Source organism: Melampsora larici-populina, assembly GCF_000204055.1.
Source record: "Melampsora larici-populina 98AG31 unplaced genomic scaffold MELLAscaffold_93, whole genome shotgun sequence".
NCBI lineage: Eukaryota > Fungi > Basidiomycota > Pucciniomycetes > Pucciniales > Melampsoraceae > Melampsora > Melampsora laricis-populina.
Window position 1 is genome coordinate 184,900 of NW_006768857.1, and position 18,612 is coordinate 203,511.

The following is an 18,612-nucleotide window of genomic DNA, read 5'->3' on the forward strand; positions in this document are numbered from 1 at the left end:
GGCTTCCTTTTTAGCAAAAGTAATATACCGGTTACATGACTTTTAAGAAAGAGGCTTGAGATGGACCAGAGGCTGGTCCAATTTGCCTCATTGTATGATGCACTCACTCTCCAAGATTGTGTGACTATGATGCGCTTGAGTCTTGGGTCTTGGGTCTGTCCAATAAGCCCAAGAACTTTGGTATCCCTAGGCATGATATTTAAGACGGATTTCACAGATAACTTCCTCAATGCAATCCATGTCCAGCCCTCTGTTGAGGGATATAGGGTTCTCATATCCATTCCACCTGGCATTGCGAGTTGCAGGGTTTTCTGCTTTTGGTCCTGGACACTTGCAGTTGGATATATTTGCAAGCCTTGCTTGGGGATCCCGATAAATTTGAATTTTAGAGCTTTCTTTGTGTCTTCATGAGCTTGATAATTGATTTTCACGCCATTTTGAGATTTCAGAAAGACATGTGTTGTTGGCAAATTCTGACATCAAAGCCCCTAAGTTGAAAGCAGCTGATCGAATCAGCTGTTGGTTTGATTTAACAGGTGTGCAGGAGGATGCAGGTGACGGTGGAGGTTGAAGCTGTGACGTGAGAAACCTCGCTAAAGTGATAGGCGAGAATATAAAGCTCTGAATTCAACCATTTCACTTTGAAGCTGTGTAACGTTTCTTTGAAACAAATCACTTCATCATCTTTACCATCGCCATGTCTGATACTCAGCATTCGAAGGAAACGTTACCATCGATTCATGATCCTCAGCATTCTTCCATTGATCAAAACCAAACAGAAGGTGAGACAGTCAGTAGACCAACTACCCTAGCACAGTCACTCGGTCATCATCGATCCCTCACTCTTGAAGGAAAACCTGCTGTCTTTCCTGTGGCACCGTTCAAAACCCCTGATGGAGTTCACAATGTTCATTCTCGAAATTTAAGATCATCGATCAGCAACTCTTCTGGAACTATTCCTCGCGCCTCAAACCTTCCACCGAATTCTCAACCTCCCTCAGCTCACTCACGACATCCTCATCCTCCTGATGGCAACATCGCACTTCCTGATCCAGAGGGCTTTTTGAGACTCGCAGCCGGAGTGGTGAAAGGTAGACAAGGTTCTGTGTTGAGTAGGGGATCACTTTTGAAAACCGATCATTGGGCTTCAGGTGAATGATTGCAATCGATTTGAGAAAGTCAATGATCTAATGAAGACTGTATTGGATTGTGTCATTCGCTGTATTGTCTTTACAAAGGTCGAGCACAAACTTTGGCACATCACCTTCAAGGCGCTCCCAATTTTAGGCCGGCTGTTTACAACATTTTTGGGGTAAGCTTTCATACAAATTGCATCAGTCTGTACCAACCGAAGCAGGCAGTAGCGTTTATTCACACCATATGCTTCGATCTTTCTAGACTGCGCAACCTTCTCTCTCAGGAATCAAGACGGTCTTGGCCTTTCTTAAATCCCATCCCAATGGACGTGGACGTGCTGTCTGGTTCTGTGCGTTCTTTTGCATATCCAGTCAGATCGCTTCATGCTGACCCGATGTGATATCTGTTATATTTAGGTACCAGAGAAGAACCGGTAGTGTACATCTCAGGACGACCATTCGTATTGAGGGACTCTGTGAGACCAACCCAGACCTTCGCTATCAGCGAAAGGGCTTCCAACATTGAAGCAATCGAATCTCGGTACGTCATTGGTCCTTGCCATGTTCGCAAGAACAGCTATCATGGACTACATCGCATTGCGAAAGACATAGGGCTGATGTACCACAATCGCACAGATTGAAGTTAGATATCCTCAAAGAGGCCAATAAGTATGGTGGCCTAGTATTAGTACACGATGAAACAGGTTTGCAATATGTAGTTATGCCAGTGATACTCGTGATTCATAGTCACTGATAGGAAATGATTCGCAGTGGAAGGTGAAATATTACCCGCTTGGACAACAGCGGATGATGTAAAGACAACGCGTGAGGTGTGGGAAGAAGTCAAGGGACAAGGTTATCGAGTTGAGGCAAGTTCGTGATGCTGATTCGGGCTATCCATTATATGCTAGACACTTATTTTTTGTATTTTTAAATCCTGACAGTACCATCGTATCCCAATCTCATCTGACCAAGCACCTGAAGACTCCTACCTCGACCACTATGTAGCCATTCTCAAGAATATCTCCACCAGTACTTCTCTTGTCTTCAATTGTGGCATGGGCGTGATTCGTACTACTTTTGCAATGGCTGCAGCCATCATAATGCGAAGACGTCAAGTGATTAAGGAAGGAGGTGAAGATATCTTTAGCTTGAATGATACTCAGGTGCCTCCCAATGTTGGAGATCAAACCCGTTCTAAGGCCATCAAAGCCATGCGCATGGTTGGTGAACAACAGATTCGAACACGTAGTTTATTGAAGTTGATGCAGCTTCTCCATACATGTGAGCTCCTTGAATCACACGCTAGACACAGATATGTGTATGGCCATGTTTACATCTGTATATGGAAACTTTGTCACAAACAGGTTTACCGACGGCCAATCAGCATGCGGTCATGCAACTTTTGACGACACAGCCTGCCTTACTCGAAAATTTGAGGTCTGTCTGGCCTTTAATATTTCGATTTCGTTGAGATGGTGGTCGACGGTCTTTACTGACTCTCCAGTCGGCGAACTTGAAACAGAAAAGGGATTATAGGGGATTATGACATCATCATGTCATTAGTTTCTATTCTAGATCAGGGCACCACTGAAAAGGACTTGGTTGACATAGTCATCGACGTTTGTTGAGTGACTTTTGTCTGTTCTGTCAAACTCGGTATCATTCTTCCGGTTTGTGCTATAACCTATACTAATTTTTACCTAAAATGTATCACACAGGCGACGATGTGGTATGTGAAACGAATGTATTAACACCCTCGGCGAGTTATTTACTCACGCTGCGGCCCTGGGGAGTCTTATAGATCAATCTAAGGGATGATATACTCGAGCACAGGATCAAATTCGCTATCACTGCTGCCACGAAGGACGACGAGGTAGCCGATGAAGATGAGCGAAAACACATGCACCTAAAGCGAGCGCTGGCCGGTCTGGAACGCTATTTTTTCCTAATTGCGTTCTCGGGTTATTGTAATGAGCCACCAATGACATTCAATGACACGTTTTCCCCTTGGCTAAAGGTAATCATCTGGAACTTATATATTTGCGTCTCTCAAATATACTTACCTGAGGACGTTTCAGACCCGCAGTGAAATATCCAATATGATACTCCGTCTCCGGCGGACGGCTCGACAATTCGTCTTTGCCCCAGTGCACGACCTTTCCTCGCTCACACGCGGCCATGTGGGCACTGTAGTAGCAAGCACAGCAGCAATGAAACTACAATTTGCTGATCTTGAACGAGCAGGCGGTGAAATTGTTGGCACTGAATGGGCCCATCATATTGTTGATGTGAGTCCAAATTTTCCCTATTCACTATGTGTGATGTTTTTCTTACGCTTTAAGCCTACTGTCCCCGAATGAAACCTCTACAGACGAGACGGGGTATAACACTGAGAGCCGGGCTGATTCTCAAGAGCGATCAGTGGCCTACTCAATTCAGTAGGGATGATTGTCAGATTAGAGGGGCAGTCAATTTCCGCAAAGTACCTGGTACAAGTCTATTTGGGCTCTCTCAACCCACTCAAGAAGGTCTAGATCGCATAGTGGAAAAGGTGCGCGCGGAAACGACCACTTCTCAATGCATCACTTGGATCAATCTCAGGTAATTAAGCATCTGCTCTGTCATTTCGATGAGTCATACGTTGAAGTACTGCGTTTCTGGTCATCTTCAGGGAGGAACCTCTGATCTATATCAATGGTGTACCTTATGTTCTTCGGCTGGAGGCAGTTGGACTTCGCAATATGAAATCTTACGCGTCAGTGATGTTTGATTATCTCTTGAATCCACCCCACATCTGACTCTCCCGCTTTGCTGTTTGGAAATGTATAGTGGGATTTCGAGTGGCCGACTAGAGCTTCTAGAAGATCGGCTCAAGTCAGATATGTGTGTATCTTTTCTCTGATCATTTTTTTAAGGCTGCTTACGTGTTTGCTTTGCTTTACCGCCTTTTTACTCAGCCTTGCTGAACTTCGTAGCTTCGACGGCCGGATACTGTTACATACTGAAACCGATGACGGATCGATTATTGGAATATGGGAATCAGCCGCACCGAGCGCTATCAAAACATTGCGAGAAATCATGGATGAAAAGTCTGGTCTTATCAGACAGACCGAAAAGTATCGATTAGACTTCAGACGACAACCGATCACAGCTGAGAAAGCTCCAGATTTCGAAGATATTAAAGATTTGATTGGATTTGTTTCAGACGCTGAAGCCAACTCGCCTTTCATTGTGAATTGTCAATTGGGTCGCGGTCGATCAACTCTCACCATGGTCTGCATCATTTTGATCCAACAATGGCTTGCTTACGGCGGGGCTCGATTCGCATTCGCGGAGCCAACGGTTTCTCAACGCAGATCGAGAGCCCAATGGTCTTATCAGACTATCAATAACTTGACTCGTGTGATGCGCAACGGACGGGGTATCAAAGCTGCGGTTGATGCAGCGATCGAAAAATGTTCAGCAGTATATGACTTGATCGAGTCTATAGAAACTTGCAGACAGGCCGCAGAAGAAAGCACCGATGACGTCGTACGGAAAGAAGGAAAAATTAAGAAAGGCTTATCGAACGTAAGATTTAGTTCGCATGGACTGCATAGTCTCGAGCGATGTCACTGATGCTTTGACTTGGGGTACTTTACACACCGCGATAGCTCCGCCGTTATGCTGTGAGTAGCGAGTGTCTCAAAACCACAATTGATGTTTGGCTGCATTGATAATGAGTCTCTCGGTCGATAAAACAGTTTGTCTTGATTTTCGCCTGCTATCTCAATGAGACCAAGGCAAACACACGAAGAGAGTTGGAGGACAGCAAGTCTTTTGAGTTATTCTGGAAGGAGCATCAAGGTAGGTTTTGCACCCCGTCTCGTTATGATATCTCCCTGGAGGTAGTCAACATGAAAAGTGACTGATCATGTGCTGGGTCACATTCTTGGACCGCATCCAGTCTTCAGAACGATTTTGGATGAACTGAATGGTGCAGATATTCAGGCACTTACTCCACTTGAGATGGGGAGCTTTGCTGCACATGGAGTGGACTGGACGGAGGAAGAACAAACTGTGGTCTCAGAGCGTGCCGGAATCATTCTATCAGCGCAAACGATCCTCAAGTCGGACTTTTTCGTAGGACTTCAGAAGATGACTCTCCCATTAAGGATTGAAGGATTACCCAACATCAGGTGAGACGACTAACCCAATCCTTTCAACACTCGTCTTCATCAAGACTGATGCGATCTTAATTGTTTCTAGACAGGTACCAATAAGGCCTGAAGGCGATTCTTGCGACCCTTCGATTTTCGGAAGTGGCATGCCTACTCTGGACGGAATGAGGCGGGGTCTGGAGAAAATGGGGGCGGCTGGTCCAAATGCACGGATGGTATACTGGACTTCAATGAGAGGTAAGATCGTTTGCCTGGCGCATGTGAAACATCACCACTGACACTTTCCAATATCATCGACGTTTTGGCTCTGTAGAAGAGCCTGTGCTATACGTACGAGGTCGTCCACATGTACTCCGCCTGTTTGATCAACCCCTAGAAAATGTCATCACTACTGGTGTCGCAGCAGCAGCTGTCGAAGGGATGGAAGCTGCTCTCAAAAATGACGTGCTAAATGAGATTAGAGAGATGAACGGAAGATTACTTTTGCACGATGAAGTAGAGGAGAACGGCAAATTTTGCATCACCGCGGTGGTAATTCATTCTCACTGCCCTTTCAAGTCTATGTGGGACAAGTAGTTAACTGATCAAGCCTTTTCATACAGTGGGAAACAGTTGCTGACAGTGATATCATGACTCCTCGGGAGGTATTCGACCTCATGAAGGCTGAAGGCTTCGCAGTTGATTATGCCCGTCTTCCGGGTAAGATTTGATCCTCCAAATGCTTCCCGCTGGCTGTCTCTAATGTGATGTCACACAAATTATTCTTGAGGTATTCAGTGACAGACGAGCAAGCCCCATTGCCTGGTGTCTTTTCGAGGTTGGAGCAACGTGTCAGAAGCGCTTTGAGCTCCGGGCTCGAACAAGGGCAAGTCGGGGCTCACTTGGTTTTCAACTGCCAGATGGGCCGTGGACGCACAACGACTGGAATGGTAGCAGCGATGCTTGTGGCAGGCATCATGTCTGACCGTTACAAGGCTTATGTTTCCCGTGCGGATTCCTTATTGTCATTAGACGCGGTGACCGATCGAGCACAATGGCAGACTTCTCCGGCGCTTTCACCGCCTGGCACTGTCAGCGGAGGCGACACTTGGGATGGTGTAGAGGCTGATCCCTACCTCGAAGGTAAACAAGAGTTGATGTGACTGATTCAAGAACTGTACGCTGATGTATATCAATGTGACTTTATAGGTGAATACAAGACCATTTTGCAACTTGTTGGTGTCTTGCAACATGGACGCTTGGCAAAGAAAATCACAGATAAGGCGATAGAGTAAGTACTTTACGCTCAGTATTTTCGATTATCTTTCGTGTAGAGACGCAATCAGGGCTGGTTGACATTTCATGTGCTATTTCCTTTGCCGTAGTGCAATGGACTCAGTGCAAAATTTGTCAGTCATACCTTCTTATCCCATATGATCGTAAGGCTCTGGTGCCAATAACTAATCTGGAGCTCGAGCAACAGGAGAAAAGCGGTATACGATTTTAAGTTGCGCGCAGAAGCGGCTGAACCCGGCAGTGAGAAACAGAGAAAGATCACTACGGCCGCTACTAATTACTTGTATAGGTAAGTGAGAGACGACCTATCTGAACATATCATGCATGGTCTATGGTGCTACGGGTCATGTTGCTGTTTTTCACCGCCATCCGTGCCCTGCCGAATCTGTTTACTGATCAATCTGCTTGACCGATTTAAGATATGGATCCCTTATTGCGTTCGCAGACTGGTTGTTGGAGCGAGCCGAAATTGACGATGATGATGCTAGAGATTCGATTGCATCATTTCCAAAATGGTTACAAGACCATCGCGAGATCACTCATATTCTACAGAAGCGATCACTCGAGTAGAGTCATATAACTCGCAACAACGAAGAAGAATAGTCATCCAAATATAGAAGACTACCGATTTGAACCGAACTGATTGTATTACCTTGGTGTTGTTATCCATACATCACATAATCCTTGCTTTAAACTTTCACCTTTGTGAACCAAACTCACCCTTGTATAAAAGCTGCAATGACTTAAATCGATGACTTGAATCATATCAGAAGTGAAGCACCAGTTTGTGTGGCTAGATTATTTGATGTTATTACAAAGATGATGCTTGCCTCGCCTTCTGACAACTAATATGAGCAGATATCTCAACAATTGAACATATGTTTTCTTGTGAGATCATGTATCATGTAACAGTAGGGATGATGTGATTGAAAACTCTGCTGTTCAACAAGCCTGAAAAATTCTTGAAAGCCTTACAAAATGTTATCCCTTGAGTTGTGGGGTTGCATAATCACATCAAATCTGGTAACCTGAAACCCCCATTTATGTTGAATCCATAATATCGATATGATTGTCTGAGAGGCCCACATACGTCCTCAAAAGGCAGCCCTGGGGATAGCCCCAGACAACACTCTGAGAATTATGCACCACCAAAATCCTTGGATCTATAACTCAGGCTCCCAATGATGTCATTTAAGTACCTCTTGGACCTTACATGGTAGCCTCTTATATTTATAAACACCTTCAACTTCAAAATACAAGGTGTTCTTGTAATTAGCAATGTCACCAAACGTCTAAATCAAATTACACTATATTTCAAGTTTTACCCCTAAAGATAATCTCATTCTCTTTGAAAGTTTTTCGCTTTTGTTCAAGTCCAAGTTTAAATTTTTCTTTCAAAAAAAAAGGTAATTAACAACTTGATCTGATCATAAACAATCTATACAAAAAAAGAAAATCCCACAAAAAGATCTTTTCTTTGATTTGATTTCCTTACACAATTTTTTATAATTTTTCCGATTCAATAGGTTCAATCAAACTCATCTTAACTCTACCACGTTGAGTAAATCGATCTTGTTCAGTTGTGATCTCTACCATCACTCTATCAAAGATTCCAATGATTACTTTTTTGTCTTCTGATCTTGTTGGGATCGTAATCTCATATCGATCTGCATCATATTCATTTTCATTTTTAAATTTAATTAAACCTTCAAGTCCATATCTTTCCAAAGAAAGAAAGAAAAGAGCCAAGCCTCATCAGTTTTCAAAATCAATCTAAATCAAAACCAAAAAATCATAAATTCAAGATCACTTACTGTGAAACAAATACAGCCAATCCATTCCTAAAAGCTCTAATCACAAAAGCCTCAGCCCTAACCTTAACACCAGCATGACCCAATTCTTTGGCTTTAATCGCCAGTGCAACATAAAACTCAACACTAGCTCGACCCGCCTTTTGTGCTGAATTATGTCGTTTGTTGATATTCGTCATGATTCGTTCTACATGAGGTTTGGATGTCATCGAACTTGGTAATGGGCTTTGAGTGATCGCTGCACTTAGTTGTCGATGAACCAGTACATCTGCATATCTTCGAATCTACGATAAATTGTTCATAAAAGATAAATCGCGTTTTAGTTGACGTACACCACACCTTCAAGATATATAATTGATCAGAGATCTGACCGAAAGGAAATACTAACAGGACTAGTGAAATGTGTATAAATCGGACTAGCTAAACCGTAATGTCCATATGTATCCTTTGAAACTGAACCAGATGCGAAATATTCGGCTGGTAACATACAACGTGTTGCCATGATTCGAACAAGTGTATTGAAGGTTGGCCATTCTGGATCCTTTATATTCATCCATCAAATCAAAGTTCGAAATCATCTTTAGTCTTCTCTCCTTTTCTGTAAATCAAAATAGATCTTCAATCGATGAAAAGAAACTCACGATACAGTTGTCTAAAGAGTTTGCTAGTGCTCCAGAACTTGAAGAATCTAATACCATTCCTCGACGTTTCATCAGTACATCCTGTAGAACCTCAAAATTCGTCTTAGGTGGAGGATTATGTCGTCTGTTTTAGTTACGAAGAAAATGTCACCATGAAAAAAGCAGGAGTTAATCGTAAACACTTTTTGATTACATCGGAGGAGAAAAATACAAGGGAAAGCTCACCTCAAAACAGCTGTCAAAGGGAAACTTTCATATATCCTTTTCGCCACACTAATATTAGCTAAAAGCATAAACTCTTCCACCAAACTATTAGTCTCTCTAGCTTCCTTTTGTTCGACATCTACCGGATCACTAGACTCGCTTGATTCCATTTGAATCTTAACTTCTGGAGAGGCAAGGTTAAGAGCACCAGCACGCATTCGAGCAGCTTTCAACTTGATCGCCAGATCATTCAATAACCTAATCGATTCCGTAATCTCATCTGATAATTCTTTGTTATCCTTTCGATTCTGGGCTTCTTCATAGGTAAAAGCCGCTTTCGATTGGATCACTGATCTTGTAAATCTTACATTCACAAACTCACTCGTTTCAGGTGATAATTCCCATATAACTGAAAATGCTAATCGTTCAACATAAGGTTTTAATGAACATAGATTAGTTCCTAAGAGTGAAGGTAACATGTCGATTCGTTTGTCAACTAAATAAACCGTGGTTCCTCGTGAAGCAGCTTCGAAATCCATGGGCGTATCCGGTAAGACAAAGTGTGAGACATCCGCAATATCTAAAATCATGTGACTCCGATCAGTTCAACTGATACTATCAAAATGATCAGATGGAAAAGAAGATTGAAAAAGAAACAAAAAACTTACGAACACCAACTTCAATATTCCCATTAGAAAGTTTTTTAGCATGTAATGCATCATCAATATCTTGACATCCCGGTGGATCAATACTACAAATCATTAAATTTCTAAAATCTTCACGATCTTTCCAAAGTTTTGAACTTGAAGTTTTTTCAGGAACCACCCATTTATCACCCGATTCAGGTAAACAATCTAAGATAGCTTGACTAAACGGTCTATAAGGTACATCAAACTCAAGTAATAAACTTTCTTGTTCGGCTTCTTTACTTTCTACTACGCCTAAGGCTCTAACAAAATGACCTTCTGGATATCTTGAATTGACATCCCAACTATCGATTGAAATTAATACTTTTTGATTAGCTAACGTAGCCGCTTGTCTTGTACGAATCCTAATCTTTGGGATTAATCTTGATAATGGAGTGGCAAAGACTGCATAGGCTGATAAACTAGATTGTAAGGCAGAAGGTGGGATTGATGATGGATCTAAGTGACAAACATATGGTCTCCAATTTCGTTTGAGGATTCCAACGACTTTTCCAGTGGGTTGACGAGAATGGGTGGATGATTGAGGTTCCTTTGGGTTTCCAATTTCTGGTGTTGTACGATCTTGCGTATCAATTGGCTCGGCATCATCATCCGGATCTTCAGCTGCATTAGGAAGATCATGATCTACCACCACTTCATCTGTAGAGGTCTTCCATTCATCTTCAGGTAAAAGTTCGACTACCACATCATCCCCATCAATTGATCTATTCATAGCTTCTTTACCAATCAAAAGAATCGGTTTCTCAAACTCTGGATGAAAGATTGATCCTTCTAAATAATTGTACTGATTAGTTCTAAATTTTCCTTGATAAAGTGATTTTAAACTTAATCCTGCATTCAAATCTGACATTGATAAATAATCTTCATAGATTGACATTCGATTCTTTTGAGTTCGAGGATCAGAACTTTCACCTGAATCAAATTCCGTTCCAGAAGCCGCTATTAATTCTGTCAAGACTACACTTTCGTTTTCTTTCATTCCTTCTACATATTCTTTGGTAGTAGAGACGAGTAATCCTGATTCTAAAGCTTTTTCTCGATTACCACGATCATCACTAAGAAGAACGATTCGGATCGGATGGTCTGAAAGATGATCTGTGTACCATTGACAGAGTTGTCGGATCGCTCGATCGTTTCGATCGTTAATCGATTCAGTCGATTCACGTTTAAGATGAGTTTCAAGATGAGCTTCATTCCAAAACACCCAACCTCTTGCATACCTACCAGATTGATCAGTTTCATTGATCAAAGCCTTTAATCTATTAAAAATAGGTAATGATCTATGTCTAACTTCATCAAAAACGGTTTGAGGGATAATTAAATCAGATCCAAATGCAGAAGATTCAAGTAAATCGATTTGTCTTAAGATCACATTTGTATCAATCATAAGATAATGACCATCCGTAAACTTCTTATGACCTTTTCTACCTACTTCAGTAAGTAACATGACTTTACGTCTTTTTGATTTTGAAGCATTTTCTTCTTCTTGTTGATTTGATGATGATGATGAATTGTTTAATTGATTTAAATCATATGAAAGACGTGTACAATCTTGACAATTTGATGATCCACATGGTATATCTATTCTAAGATAATGTTCTCGTAAGATCTTTTGAACTTTTCCTCTGGCAGTTTTTCTTAAATATTGTTTAAGTGTCACACTTTCAGCTGGACCTGATCTCGATGGTTTGAGTATCGTGATGGTAGGATGAGGTGACATGATGATGGTCGTCTTCTCTGATTGGAAAAGAGATAATATTATCAAGAGTTAGTAAACTTGAATTGGTATTCTTGAAATGATAAGACTGACCTTCAATTCGAATTGGATGGAAATTGAATTCAAGAAATCAAAAATCAAAAATGTTTTTCCAAATCTTTTCTCACCTTGACCCGACCTCGGTCCCAAACGATAACTACCCGTCTAAATCAACATCACATTTGAAACACACTCAAAGAACACTTCATAAAGCTCAGTGATAGTCCTACTCAGCTTCAGTATTATGGATTCAAAAGTTATATTCTAGATCTCAAAGGAACCTGGAAATCCCAGTAAAATTAAAAAAAAAACACTCCTCCAAACTCAAAGATAAGAAACCTCAATTGAACAAATCATGTTGTTGTATATACATACTTAGCAAAGATTTAAATGGAGGAGTCATCCATAGAAGTAGCCAACCAATCAAAAAAAGATCATACTATTACTAGCAGCAATACTGACACCAACACTGGTGATAATGGAATACGAAAGATGCCAAGTTTTTGGTAGAGTTCCATACTTCAATATTTATCACTATTATTTCATATAATTCAAATGTACTATGACCAAGCTTATGTTTACCAAGATGTTTAAAGAAATCATAACTGTGAAATACGAAAGATTTATTTGACGCTTTATGAGACAACTCAGCAGAAAAACTTGGTATGTATACATTATCATATATTGTTCAAGATTTGATCTGATGAAGATGACTTGAGTATGATGAATGCTTTACTATGAATTCTTTAATATGCAGTCAAGAATAGCTATACAAATTGAAGAATGGTCAATGAAAAACTCTCTAATTGATTTGAACAATTTTTCACCAGATGAAATGGTGCCATTACTTATGAGCTACTTTGGTCTTTTGATTCTTGAATACAAAAAAATATTTGACAAAGTAGAGTAGCTGTGATAGCACTTGAGCAATTATTACTTGAACTTTCTCATTCTGAGTGTTCATTGACTCACCAGTATTTCATTGATCATGAGGTCATAATTTTTAGTCATTTCAAAAGAAACATAATCCATAAGATCAACATGATACAAATATATCTTATAAAGTTCAAAAATAAGTATTGTATGAATTCATAAAGGCCTTCATGAAGTTTTAGGTTTAAAATACTTTGGCGTCACAAATGGCATCTTAACAACCTTAGCCGTCCTATCCTTATCTCTAACCGAAACTTTAAGTTCAGTACCTCTTTGATGAAACCCAACTCCAACAAATCCCATTGCGATATTCTGATTAGATAATGAAGGACTAGGAATCCCACTGGTGATCACTCCAACGGGATTCTTTTTATTGAAAATCATAGCACCTGATCTAGCCGGTGCACCTTTTTCAATCAATAATCCTACTCTTCTTCGTTTGATTTCCGATCCGATCTCTTTTCGAGTTCTTTCTTCTCCCAAAAATCCTGTTCGTTGATTTCCAATCACCCAACCTAATCCTGCTTCACCAACTCCTACTGTTTCATCTAAATCGGTTCCATACAAACATAATCCTGCTTCTAATCTAAGACTATCACGTGCAGCTAAACCAGCAAGAGTGACACCAGGTTGGTTTAGTAAAGATGAAGTGATCGATTCAGATTGGTTAGGTGGAATCGAAATCTCGAATCCATCTTCTCCTGTATAACCACTTCTAGCAATATGAACTTGAATTCCATTAATTTCAGTATGGACACTTTGACCAAAGAAAAAAGTATCATTTAATTTCAAAGATGAATCGTCTAATAAGGTTTGTAAGATTTCACTTGATTTAGGACCTTGAAGTGCAATTAATCCCCAATTTTCCATCACTTCAATCTTAGCATCAAATGATTGAATGTGTTGATTGATCCAATTTAAATCTCGTTGTCTTCTATTTGCATTAGTGACTAGATACCATTCTTGATCTGACCATTTAGTAATCATACAATCATCTATGATCCCTCCTTCTTCATTTAACATCACTGATAGAGTTGATGTAAATGGTTTCATGGTCTTTAATGAAGCAGGTAAAAGTTTTAATAAGAACTCTGTAGCTGATGGTCCTGATATTTTGGATTGTACCATATGAGATACATCGAATAGTCCACAAGCATTTCTGACTGCCATATGTTCTGCAACTGTTTAGTTCGAATAGAAAACCAAAACATTTCAATTAAGAGTTATGGATTTAGATTGATGTGATGAATGACTTACTTTGACCACCTGATTTTGTATAAGATAAGGGCATTTCGAAACCAGCGAATGGGACCATCTTTGCACCATTTTCTGGTTGAGTATGAATCGAATAGAGTGGAGTTCTTTTTAAGGTAGTGTTTGATTCAGATTGAGATTGAGATTGATAAGTTGAGAATTTAAATTGATGTGGTTTGATGGAATGAAAGATTGAAGTTGATTTGAATAGATTTGAAGTCGATCGTAAAGTAATCATGGTCATCTTGAAGTCGAACTGGTAATTTGAGAAAAAGTTTGTTGAGAGTGAAGATACAAAAACTTAAAATTGAAAATTGAACTTTATGATGAGACTCCGAGTCCGATAGGATAAACCAATTACCGCATACATAACCCAACCCAATCCAATCACTCAACCATGTCATTCTCAACTGAAAACCATTTAGAATTCCTTGATTGCCTACCATCACCATCGAACAAGAAAGATGAAGAACCACTCAATCCCCATCAGTATACTAGATACTGATCTATACAAAGTAAGTCATCAACCATTCATCATCAATTCAACAAACTATCATTCAGTTTTCTTAAATCGAGACTCTTTCTTTTAGTTAACGATGCAATCTGTAATCTTAACAAACTTCCCAACTTCAAAAGTCTCTTATGTTTTTATTAATAGATCAAATGATGAAAGGAAACTAATATCAAGAAATTGTTTTGAAAAAATCAAATCCAAAATCAATCGTAAGCTTTCATTCTCTTCTCATCAAAATAAGTTAGAGATTGATTTGAATTTTTGTAAAATAAATATCTAGAACTTGAACATCTTAAATTAACAAAAGAAGAAAAGAATTGGTTAGAAATCAGTTGTCCATACTTTACAACTTCATACTTGGATTATTTATTTAATTTCAAATTCAAACCACAAGACCATATCAAACTACAACTGATCAATCAAGACTCAGAAATCCAAGGCTTAGGAGAACTAGAGATCAAGATCTCAGGTCTTTGGTCCGAAACCATTCTATACGAAGTTCCAATCATGTCAATCATCAGTGAAACTTATTTCCAAACCATGAATCCAACTTGGTCAAATAAAACTCAATTCATCCAATCGGTAGGAAAATCAAAAACACTTCTTACTCAAGGTTGTAAGTTTGTTGAGTTCGGTACGCGTCGTAGAAGATCATACGAAACCCAAGAAATCGTTATCCAAGCACTACTCAAAGGTGTTTCTCAAACTGATCAACATCAAGAAAATGGCGCTTTCTTGGGCACTTCTAATGTTCATTTCGCTATGAAATTTGGTTTGAAACCGATCGGTACTATCGCTCATGAATTCGTTATGGGAATCGCTGCGCTTAATGGCTATCATCAATCTAATTTATTAGCATTAGATCTTTGGGAAAAAAGTTTTGGAAACCAACCTAATTTATTAGTAGCCATCACTGATACATTCACAACTGGTCAGTACTTTTCACCAAAAAAACAACTAAAGCACTTTATGTTTTGAGAACATTGCATTCAGGGTTTTTTGGTTCTTTCTGGATCATCTACTTTTGTTTTTGTTTTTTTAGGTGCGTTTTTTAAAGAATTCGAATCAGACCTTGATCGAATGAATCGTTGGACAGGTTTAAGACAAGACAGTGGAAACCCCAAAGAATTTGTTAAATTAGTTAAACAGCTTTGGATCAACTTAGGCATCGATCCTAAATCAAGTCAAGAATTTTCATTAAACTTTTTTGGGGTCTTAACCTTTTTGTTTTGTTTGTTCTTCAAAAAGTGTCAAGTTTTAACTAATTCATGTTTTTTTTCGGTTTCCTTTTACATGTATATGGGTTTAGAATTGATTGTTTTTTCGGATGGATTAGATGTTCAGAAGTGTTTAGAATTACATAAGTTTTGTAAAGAAGAAGGTGTGAATGAATCATATGGAATAGGCACGCATTTAACAAATGGTAAGTTATCAATTAAAACATTTCCATTCATCTTTCAACTCAAACTTGTTCTCAATCTATCTTGTGTTTTTTTTTCTTTAGATTTCCAACAACTTGATGAGAATGGTAAGGAGATTGGTCCTTCCAAAGCTCTTAATATCGTGATTAAATTATCATCTATAGATGATCATCCATGTGTTAAACTATCAGATGGTAAGTGATCATGACCATTCATTTGAATTTCTCTCATTTCGTATACCCATCAAAATCTGTTGACTTTTTTTGGATTGATTTTGGACAGATTTGAGTAAAACAATCGGTCCACCTGAAACAATAAAAATGGTAAAAGAATGTTTTGGATTATAAAAAAGGTTTCAGAAATGAAAAATGAAAAAAAAACATGTTTGTATGATTTCATATAAAGGTAAACAAGACTTTTAGATATATATAGATGGTTGAATGAATCATTTGTCATTCTTTGGTTCTTAGATTTGTTTTTTTGGTTTCTATAAAACTGGTTCTTTATACATGTATGTATCAAACTAAGAATGTAAAGTTGATGTAAAACTCTTCAAGGTTTTTGTTAGATTATAGAATTTCAAAAGAAGTCATTTAGGGTGCATTCACTTAAGGAATTTCTGACCAGAAATCACATTCTGTAATTTTCTTAAGGTGATTGATAAAGCACACCGACTTGAAAACAAAAATGACGCCGGTTTTCCTTAGCTCAGAGTACTCTGGAAGTTATACAGGTTTGTACATTGATGTACAGCCCCTTGAAAGACTTCAGGCTCTTCTGGGAGCTTCAGGGCTATCTGTAAAGACTTCTGTCGAGTCTGACGCCGGTTTTTGGGATACCAAGTTGGTGTCAACCCTTTTGATTTCTTTTAAAGCTGTGAGTGTGACACTGTGATTGTGAAGTACTCCCTTGCTACTGCTCAGCTAACAAGACCATGTATGGTAATAAGGGAGAATTGAGTGAAAAAATTGCAAATTTGATGTGATCAATTCTCTACAAACCCCAATCTCTCAATACGCCTACCTCACCACAACCATCAAGAGAAATTAGATAGCCAGGTTTGAGTGTTTATCACAATCAAAACCATTGAAGAAACAATCCAATGACATCAAATACGTGTCTGTATCATGATTTTGACAATGATTGACAACATTGTACTTCCACTTGCTGAAAGACCAAGGTCTTATCAATGACTCTTAGATATACATAGTAGTACCCAATACATAGGTAAATTTATGTAAGTCAAGCATCATTGTCTTTGCAAGCAAGCCAAAAACTGTATGGTTGTAAATTTGGCATCACACACTCTGGTGAAGTTGGTGGGGGGTTTGGGCCAACCTCATAAGGATGACGCCGGCTAATAATGTCAGACCCGAATTCAGAAAGCTTCAGAACCGTGCTGAAGCCATTACAGGAAGTTCCCAACTGTATAACTTCCAGATTACTCCAAGCTAAGAAAACCGGTGTCATTTCTGTTTTCAAGTCGGCGTGCTTTATCAATCGCCTTTCTTAATGCAAAAATGAAACATGCACCACCAAATAGACACTTTAAATCTTGCAGAATGTGATTTCTGACCAGAAATTGCTTAAGGCCGCGTTCACTTAAGCGAATTATTGCGAAAATTCACATTCTTGAATGTCAAGAATTCGCATTCTGTGAAATGCGTTTGATATGTTAATTACAAGCATTCTGTAATGTGCAGAATGCTTGTAAAATGTGACTCGTGAGTCAATTTCACAGAATTCACTTTTATCGAATTTTTCTTTTCATAAATCACATTTCGACTTTTTCGTAAACCTTTCTTGAAATCTACAAGTCCCCTTCCACCGTACGGAACCTCTACAAATCCATCATTCACCATCTTCATCAAAACCCATCACCGTTCTCACTTCAAAACCATTGTCTTCCTTCGTATTCCTTCATCTTCTGTCGACTCCACTCTCAATACATCATGGCTCCATCCAATTCTGAATCCGAAGAAATTCAAATTACAAACTCGAAATCAAAAAGTAAATCAAAAAGTAAACCAAAAGCGAAACCAAAAGCAAAACCAAACAAGTCGACTAAAGTTAAAGATAACAAAAAAGATCAAGTCAAAGATAAGAAGGACGATAAGAAGGACGATAAGAAGGAAGAAGAAGTAGAAGATAAAGACACATCTGGTGACTCATGGAATCATAAGGAAACACTTTACCTCATCGACGAAATTAAACATCAAATGGATATTGGTAGAGGTAATGATGGTGGCCTCAAGACCGAGGGTTGGAAAGCTGTTTTAGAAAGCTTCAACCTCAAATTCAAAAATAACGCATCTTTGAGACGATTAAAGAATCATTTTCAAAGGGTCAGTTTCATTTCATTTCATTTCTTTCAATTGTTTCATTTCTTTCTTTCAATCGTTTCATTTCTTTCTTTCAATCATTTCAACTTGGCTGACTGTCTTTATGGTTTATTTCATTCGTACACAGTTAAAGAAAACTCTCAAGGCTTTCGACAAGATTATCGAGTCTTCCGGCGCTCCTGGAACCGATACAGTAACCGGCGAGGTCAGTGCTGATAAGGATTGGTGGTTTAACTGGATTGAAAAGGTAAGTGACTTTCAATCAACTATAATATATGTAGATGGTTGATTCAGGTGAAGAAATACAATCTTTACGTAATAGGAAGGCAATGGTGATGCCAAACCAATTCGACACAGCGGTTTTCCAGCCTATAAAGCTGTAGAAACGATCATGCCTCCAAAGAAACTTCGAGCTAATGGTAACGACGGGTATGAACTCAAAGTAAAAGAAGAAG

At 39.2% G+C, this 18,612-nt stretch overlaps 4 protein-coding genes across 4 annotated transcripts; 2 read left to right on the forward strand and 2 right to left on the reverse strand.

Moving 5' to 3' along the window:
* Nucleotides 1–684: 684 nt before the first annotated feature.
* MELLADRAFT_118580 (uncharacterized protein) lies at nucleotides 685–7,144 on the forward strand (the record flags this gene model as incomplete). Its single annotated transcript, XM_007418485.1, has 25 exons — nucleotides 685–1,151; nucleotides 1,239–1,312; nucleotides 1,399–1,486; nucleotides 1,554–1,677; nucleotides 1,749–1,840; nucleotides 1,908–1,999; nucleotides 2,081–2,420; nucleotides 2,504–2,576; nucleotides 2,662–2,758; nucleotides 2,941–3,156; nucleotides 3,218–3,427; nucleotides 3,511–3,690; nucleotides 3,811–3,894; nucleotides 3,969–4,024; nucleotides 4,097–4,709; nucleotides 4,793–4,807; nucleotides 4,883–4,985; nucleotides 5,086–5,317; nucleotides 5,388–5,536; nucleotides 5,613–5,830; nucleotides 5,902–5,998; nucleotides 6,077–6,421; nucleotides 6,488–6,569; nucleotides 6,750–6,863; nucleotides 6,994–7,144. The coding sequence occupies 25 exons, from the start codon at nucleotides 698–700 to the stop codon at nucleotides 7,142–7,144; spliced, it is 4,299 nt and encodes a 1,432-aa protein (XP_007418547.1).
* A 933-nt stretch (nucleotides 7,145–8,077) lies between these two features.
* Nucleotides 8,078–11,657, reverse strand: MELLADRAFT_54248 (uncharacterized protein; the record flags this gene model as incomplete). The annotated part of the gene is made up of 7 exons (XM_007418461.1): nucleotides 8,078–8,294; nucleotides 8,389–8,669; nucleotides 8,774–8,926; nucleotides 9,027–9,150; nucleotides 9,252–9,810; nucleotides 9,899–11,365; nucleotides 11,480–11,657. The coding sequence occupies 7 exons, from the start codon at nucleotides 11,655–11,657 to the stop codon at nucleotides 8,078–8,080; spliced, it is 2,979 nt and encodes a 992-aa protein (XP_007418523.1).
* A 1,024-nt stretch (nucleotides 11,658–12,681) lies between these two features.
* MELLADRAFT_51063 (uncharacterized protein) lies at nucleotides 12,682–14,158 on the reverse strand (the record flags this gene model as incomplete). The annotated part of the gene is made up of 2 exons (XM_007418459.1): nucleotides 12,682–13,801; nucleotides 13,890–14,158. 2 exons carry the CDS (start codon nucleotides 14,122–14,124, stop codon nucleotides 12,795–12,797), a joined length of 1,242 nt encoding a protein of 413 aa, XP_007418521.1.
* A 186-nt stretch (nucleotides 14,159–14,344) lies between these two features.
* On the forward strand, nucleotides 14,345–16,017 carry MELLADRAFT_40951 (uncharacterized protein; the record flags this gene model as incomplete). Its single annotated transcript, XM_007418456.1, has 6 exons — nucleotides 14,345–14,395; nucleotides 14,471–14,603; nucleotides 14,675–15,325; nucleotides 15,437–15,577; nucleotides 15,704–15,817; nucleotides 15,899–16,017. The coding sequence occupies 6 exons, from the start codon at nucleotides 14,345–14,347 to the stop codon at nucleotides 16,015–16,017; spliced, it is 1,209 nt and encodes a 402-aa protein (XP_007418518.1).
* Nucleotides 16,018–18,612: the final 2,595 nt, after the last annotated feature.